General features: G+C 37.9%; 1 protein-coding gene across 2 annotated transcripts in view; it reads left to right on the top strand.

The window, feature by feature from the left end:
- ARHGAP8 (Rho GTPase activating protein 8) overlaps nt 1-7,522 on the top strand; it is a 331,799-nt gene that overhangs the window by 241,519 nt on the left and 82,758 nt on the right. For both annotated transcript variants that reach the window (XM_053719040.1, XM_053719041.1), the window contains one exon: nt 397-470. In XM_053719040.1, the coding sequence (XP_053575015.1) occupies nt 397-470 (74 nt within the window). The remainder of the gene's footprint in view (nt 1-396; nt 471-7,522) is intronic.

Raw genomic sequence — 7,522 nt, 5'->3', positions numbered from 1 at the left:
AAATACCAATTTTCACGTCTGTAACTTGTTTGGTTTTTGAGCTATAGGTATCCTCATAAACAAATTCACCCCCCTTTTTAACCCCCTTATGGACGTCATTTCCGAAAATCCTTCCTTAGTGGGTGACTATCTCATAAAAACAAAGTAACTTCCAAATTTCACGTTCCTAGGTTAAACGGTTTGAGCTGGGTGTTGATGAGTCTGTCAGTCAGAACACGTCTAGATATACTCCATGTGCACATATACAGTAAAAGCTCTCACTGAAACAGTCATTCTTTCTTTTTAATCACTGTGTTCAGTCCACAACTAATGACCAATGACACTGGGTGATGGGGGATAATATACAGAGCCTGCAGGTAAACTCCCAATGTCTCACTTCATCTTCTATTGCTTTAGCCTGAAGAACAAGAACAGTGGTGAGCTTATTCCCCTGGTGATGATGCAGACTGTATCATATCTGAATCAGAGAGGTAAGACTTTGTACATAGACAATGCAGTGTTCTGTACGCAGTACACTAGATTTGTTCTTTGCATACACTTTTTGTAGCTGGTTCATTTATATAGCCCATCTGAGACTGTTTTTGTAAAATTGTATAGTTTTTCTTAATTTTTAATAACATTGTGCTGATTTTCTGACTCCTAACCAAGCCCCAAAATATCAGATGTAGACTCAAGTCTACAGATTCCTGCTTGCTCCTGTTTATGTAATGGGTCTTTTCATATTCCTGCTTTCTCAGCCCCTTTCCGTGGGTGACCCAACCTAACCTCATGAACAGTACTAAACTTGGAGCTTCTAAGTAAGATTTTAAAAGGTTTTATACTAGATTTTTAGATCAGTATCTGTGCATATTCTTATCTATAGTAGTGTCTATTACATGCAGTTTATATGAAAATTGGTGTTTACTGTCCCTCTTAGGTTAGAGAAAATATGCACTCAGAGCTTCATCACACTAGATCGGTTTTAATCCCCGGGTCTCTTTCATTTTAATGTTAATTATAAGGGTCACAATTCTCCCTATCAGACACACTAATTAAAATAAACTTGCCACAATTCTGCATACATTATCTTTTTAATATATTTCTATAAAGTGATTTTTTTTCAATTTGTATTTTATTATGTTATTCTGTAGCAAATGTGTAATTATTGCTGGTGGCATCTTGTTAACAAAACTAAACAATACAGAAAACAAAATGAGCAAGTAAGCTCTATACTGGGCTATTCTTATGTTGTTATTGAGGATAGTGGATACGATGTCTGTATTTGAAGAGGCAAAAATTAAACTTTCATGGTTAAGAGAGAATATTTCATTGAAAAAGCTTGTCCAATGTACTTAACTTTTTTGGTATGCTTTTTTTTTAAGAGTAAACCTAGGAACCCACGCATGTTTTTAGCACTCTATGGTAGCATGTTGCCAGCAATCACCTAGATTACGAGTTTTGAGCGCTATAGGGAAAGTAAAGAACGCCACAAACGTGGCGTTATTTAACCCCCCTATAGCGCTGCCATTATAAATTTTAAAAAAAACCCGGCTTGCGCAGGCGATATGGAGATTTTGAGCTCCATACCGCACCCAAATACAAGCAGTGTTTTGACGTGCTCGTGCACGCTTCCCCCATAGACATCAATGGGGAGAGCCAGCAAAAGAAAAAGCCTAACACCTGAGATCGCGGAAACAAAAACACCCTAACATAAACACTGAATCTAAACACCCCTAATCTGCCACCCCCGACACCTACATAAAGTTATTAACCCCTAATCTGTCACTCCCGATATCGCCGCCACCTAAATAAAACTATTAACCCCTAATCTGGTGCTCCTGATGTCGCTGCCACTTTACTAAAGTTATTAACCCCTATTCCGCTGCACCCCAACATCACCGCAACTATATTAAAAGTTTTAACCCCTATTCTGCTACTCCCCAAAATCAACGCAACTATATTAAAGTTATTAACCCCTATTCCGCTGCTCCCCAACATCGCTGCAACTAAATAACGTTATGAACCCCTTAACCTCTGGCCTCCCACATCTCTACCACTAAATAAACCTATTAACCCCTAAACCGCCAGCCCCTCACATCGCAACAACCTAAATTAAACTATATTAACCCCTAAACCTAACCCAACCCTAACACCCCCTAACTTTAACATAATTAAAATATAGCTAAATTAAAAATACAAACTTGCCTGTGAAATAAAATCTAACCTGCCTTACACTAAAACCTAACATTACAAAAAATTAAAAAAACACACACAAAAAAAACGATTACAAAAAATAAAAAACCTACCATTACAAAAAAGAACCAACAAAATTATAAAAAAAAAAAGAAGATTATTCCTATTCTAATACCCTTTTTAAAATGTAGGGCATTGTCCTAAGTTAAACAGCTCTTTAAAAAAACACGATTACACAAAATAATAAACAAATTATCAAAAATAAAAAAATTATTCCTATTCTAATACCCATAAAAAAACACCCCAAAATAAAAAAAACTAATCTAGAATAAACTACCAATGGCACTTAAAAGGGCCTTTTGTAGGGCATTGCCCTAAAGATAGCAGCTCTTTTAGTGAAAAAAACACCCACTAACATTACAAACCCCCAGCCCACAAAATAAAAAATAAAAAAACCTATCTAAAAAATCTAAGCTACCCATTGCCCTGAAAAGGGCATTTGTATGGGCATTGCCCTTAAAAGGGCATTTAGCTCTTTTACTGCCCAGACTCTAAACTAAAAAAAAAAACCATCCAAAAAACCCTTTAAAAAGCCTAAGACTAGCCCCCTGACGATCCACTTACAGTTTTTGAAGTCCTGCTTGAACGATCTTCATCCCTGCTAATTCAAATTAGCCAATAGAATGAGAGCTGCTTAAATCCTATTGGCTGATTTGAATAGCCAATAGGATTTTAGCAGCCTTAATTCCTATTGGCTGATTCAAAATTTTCAGCCAATAGGAATGCAAGGGACGCCATTTTAAATCTCATCCCTTACATTGAAGACGGCGGCGACCGTATAAAGAGGATGCTCTGCGCCGGATGTCTTCAGGATGGACCCGCTCCACGCTTTCGGGAACAAGATAGAAGATGCCACCTGGATGAAGATAGAAGATGCCGCCTGGATGAAGATTGAAGAGGCCGCCTGGATGAAGACTTCTCACCGCTTAGATCAGGACTTCGCTGCCGGGATGAAGATTGAAGAGGCCACCTGGATGAAGACTTCTCACCGCTTGGATTAGGACTTAAACTCCGGGATGAAGATCTTTCAAGCAGGACTTCAAAAACTGTAAGTGGATCGCCAGGGGGTTAGTGTTAGGCTTTTTAAGGGCTTTTGGGTGGGTTTTTATTTTGGTTTAGGGTTTGGGCAATGTAAAAGAGCTAAATGCCCTTTTAAGGGCAATGCCCATACAAATGCCCTTTTCAGGGCAATGGGTAGCTTAGGTTTTTTTAGAAATAGTTTTTTTATTTGGGGGTGTTGGTTGGGTGGTGGGTTTTACTGTTGGGGGGGTCTTTTTGGGGGGGTTTTAAGGGCCATTGGTAGTTTATTGTGGGCTATGGGGGGGGTTTATTTTGGGTGGGCTTTTTTATGTTGATAGGGCTATTAGATTAGGTGTAATTCTTTTTTATTTTTTGATAATTTCGTTTGTTATTTTCCGTAATTTAGTGTTTGTTATTTTTAAGTATGTTAGAATTTTTTTAATGGTTAGTTTAGTTTTATTTAATTGTTAGTTAGTTTAATTTTAGTTAATAATTATATTCGTTTGTTAGTTTAAACTTTTTTTTTTATTTAATTTAAGCAAGGGAAATTGTAAATTTAATATAAAGTTAGGGGGGCGTTAGGTTTAGGGGTTACTAGTTTAAATTAGTTTATTGCAATGTGGAGGGCTTTCGGTTTAGGGGTTAATAGTTTAATTGAGTATATTTTGTTGTGGGGGGCTTTCGGTTTAGGGTTAGTAGTTTTATTATAGTGGCGGCGGAGTAGGGCTTAATATCTTTAGTATGGGGGGGTTTGGGCGGACGGCAGATTAGGGGTTAATAATATTTAAATAGTGTTTGCGATGCGGGAGGGCAGCAGTTTAGGGGTTAATATGTTTATTATAGTGGTGATACTGTCGGGGAGCGGCGGAATAGGGGTTAATAATTTTTTTAAGTGGTGGCGATGTCGTGAGCAGCAGATTAGGAGTTAATAAATATATTATAGTGTTTGCGATGTGCGAGGGCCTCGTTTTAGGGGTTAATAGGTAGTTTATGGGTGTTAGTGTACTTTGTAGCAGTTTAGTTGAGAGTTTTATGCTACAGCTTAGTAGTTTAAAACTCATAACTACTGACTTTAGATGGCGGTACAGATCTTGTCATTTTAGGCTGTAACGCTCGCTTTTTAGCCGTACCGCAAAACTCGTAATACCGGCGCTATGGGAATCCCATTGAAAAACGTCATTTTTATGTGTGCGGGACTGACGTTGCGGTACAGGCTAAAATGCTTGCGGTACAGCTATACCGACAAGACTTGTAATGGCGGCGGTGCTGTTTTAATGCTGAAAATACCATATTTTCAGCATTAAAAGACAAACGCACAAACTTGTAATCTAGCTGAAAGTTTGTAACAATGTTATACTTTATTACAAACATTGCTGCCAAGCAATGCTGACGACATGTGCACATCCACTTAGGTTTATTGTTCAACAAAGGATATCTAGAGAGAACGTAAATTGTGTTTGTTTTTTTAAATTGCATGCTGTATGTTTTAAAGCGACAGTAAATGGCTTGGGATGTTTATATAACATTTTTAGTTATGCATAATGAAAGTACTTTGCAATATATTTTCATTATTTATTTTGCCCCTTTTTAATGTAATTTAGCTCTGAAAATTGAGCAATTTCTAATACTCAGACCTTGAAATGCACCTGCTGACTTCTCATGGCTAACTCTGCTACATATCTGTCTCTAATTGTCTTTTTTTTTTTTTTTTTTTTTGCATCGCCAACACGGTTATATTAATATACTTTTTACCTCTGTGATTACCTTATATCTAAGCCTCTGCAAACTGCCCCCTTATCTCAGTTCTTTTGACAGACTTGCATTTTAGCCAATCAGCGCTGACTCATAAATAATTCCACTGGAATGAGCACACCTGAGCTAGCACAGTGTAACTTTGAAAAGCTAATAAAATGCACTGAGATAAGATTTGGCCTTCAATGGCTTAGAAATAAGCATATGAGCCTACCTAGGTTTAGCTTTCAACAAAGAATACCAAGAGAACAACGCAAATGTGTTGATAAAAGTAAACTAGAAAGTTGTTTTCAAATTGCATGCCCTATCTGAATCATGAGAGTTTAAATTTGGGTTTACTTTCCCTTTCAACAATAAACCTAAAAAGTACAATGCACATGGTAAGAACTGCGTATAGTGTTCAAGCAGTCTCCAACCTTTGGTTATGCAGATGAGAGGAGCAAATATACCGGCTCAAGCAGACCTCCGCTACTGGCACTTTCCAGGCTTACAGGAACATTTGCATTATCATTAAAGGATTTGCATTCTAATGTTTTGCAATTGCAGCAACAAACAATGGACTTTCCATAAATCATATGGAAATTGTTCCTTTTAAGCATCTGTACCACTCCAAGATCAGTGACCCTCAATGAAATGTTATTTTGTTTGTAAATGGAGCAGAATACAGAAATAAACCAACACACAAGAGGAAAATCTCACACAATAAGCCACTAGCAAAGTGGAATTGGTAGACCAGATTCATGTAGCAATAAAAGCCGACAGCAGCTATACATAGATCATAAAGAGAATGGTGTATTTTTTATAAAACTTATATCACATAAACGGTAAATTATTTTATCAAACGCATTTTTTATTTATTTAAAAACAAATTGTTATTCAATAAGCAAATCCACACACCCCTTGTCTTATTTGAGGAAGCCAATCGGAGCTTGTGTCTGCAGGTGACATTGTTAGTGGGTCAATCCATCTCAAGTGCTCCAACATAGGTTACTTCATTGTTTCTCAACCGTGGCCCTCAAGTACCCTCAACAGGCCAGGTTTTCATGATAGCTGAAGCTTTGCACAGGTGAAATAATCAGCTGATGGGTGAGAGCAGGTTAGTAACCATGGTTACTGATCAGCTGATTACTTCACCTGTGCACTGGTTCAGCTATAATAAAAACCTGGCCTGTTGGGGCTACTTGAAGACCGCGGTTGAGAAACACTGCGTTACTTGACCATTTTTAATTTTACTATTTTTTTAAAAATTTTGATAGATTACCCCTATGTATTGGTATTGGGAAACCACCAGTTTTATATTTTTTTTTCTAGAGAAATTTTTAATAGATCTTTCAGTAACCTTGATCATTCCATTAGAACTTAAAGGGACATGAAACCCAAATGTTTTCTTTCTTGATTCAGAGCATTCAATTTTAAACAACTTTCCAATTTACTTCTATTATGAAATTTACTTTATTAGCACACTGGGTGAGCTAATAACATGAGGCATATATGTGCAGCCACCAATCAGCAGCTCCTGAGCCTACCTAGGTATCCTTTTCAACAAGAGATACCAAGACAACTAAGCTAATTAGATAATAGAAGTAAATTAGAAAGTTGTTTTAAATGACATGCTCTATCTGAATCATAAAAGAAAAACATTGGGTTTCATGTCCCTTTAAGTTCTAAGTCTATGGAACATGTTTGTATATGAGCATGTACCTTGTAAAGTGCTCTAGATATCAGTTTTTGTTCCAAGGAGCTAGGACCACATGAGCTGAGATATTGAGGTTTCCATAAACATCTGTATAACCAAAATTTGTCATGCGCCATGGCATAAAGCTGGCCGCTGTGGTCAAACCAAGTAAAATAAAAATAAAAAACTTGTGGTTTTGCAATACCAAAACATAGAGGTAATCACTCAAAAATAAAACATTATTAAAAAAATTAGGAAAATAAAAAATGGTAACGCAACCAACTTGACAATCATTTGACCACTTGAGATGGATTGACCCAAGTTTAACCCCTTAACGACCAAGGACGTGCCAGGCACATCCTACAAAAAACAGTCGTTAACGACCAAGGATGTGCCTGGCATGTCCACAGGGGTTTTGGGTATTGCAGTGATGCCTCGATATTGAGGCATCCTGCAACACCCTCTTTTAAGACACCAATGCAAAGAGAGCCACTCTGTGGCCCTCACTACATTGGTCAGTGATGGGGCTGATCGTTGGTGGCGTGGGAGGGTAGGCAGGGTGGGCGGCTCATCAATGGTAGACTTCCTTCCTGTTAGAACTTAGTGGGGATGATGGGTCCGGGAGCGCACAAGCGCAGGGGGCGGGAGGGACCGCTACACTATGGAACAGCTGTACTAAAAGGGAAGGAGGGAGAGGGGGGTATAAGTATTGGGAAAGGGATCTGGGAGGGGGTAGGGTATTGAGGGGGGCAGCTACATTACAGAAAAAAGGGTTGTTGTGTTTTTTTTTAATAAAAAAAGGCTATTTTTTAGAAAACTGGGTACTGGCAGACAGCTGCCAGT

The sequence above is a fragment of the Bombina bombina genome, chromosome 6 (assembly GCF_027579735.1).
Source record: "Bombina bombina isolate aBomBom1 chromosome 6, aBomBom1.pri, whole genome shotgun sequence".
Lineage (NCBI taxonomy): Eukaryota > Metazoa > Chordata > Amphibia > Anura > Bombinatoridae > Bombina > Bombina bombina.
Note: the sequence above shows the minus strand (reverse complement) of the source record. Positions and strands in the feature narration are given on the sequence as shown.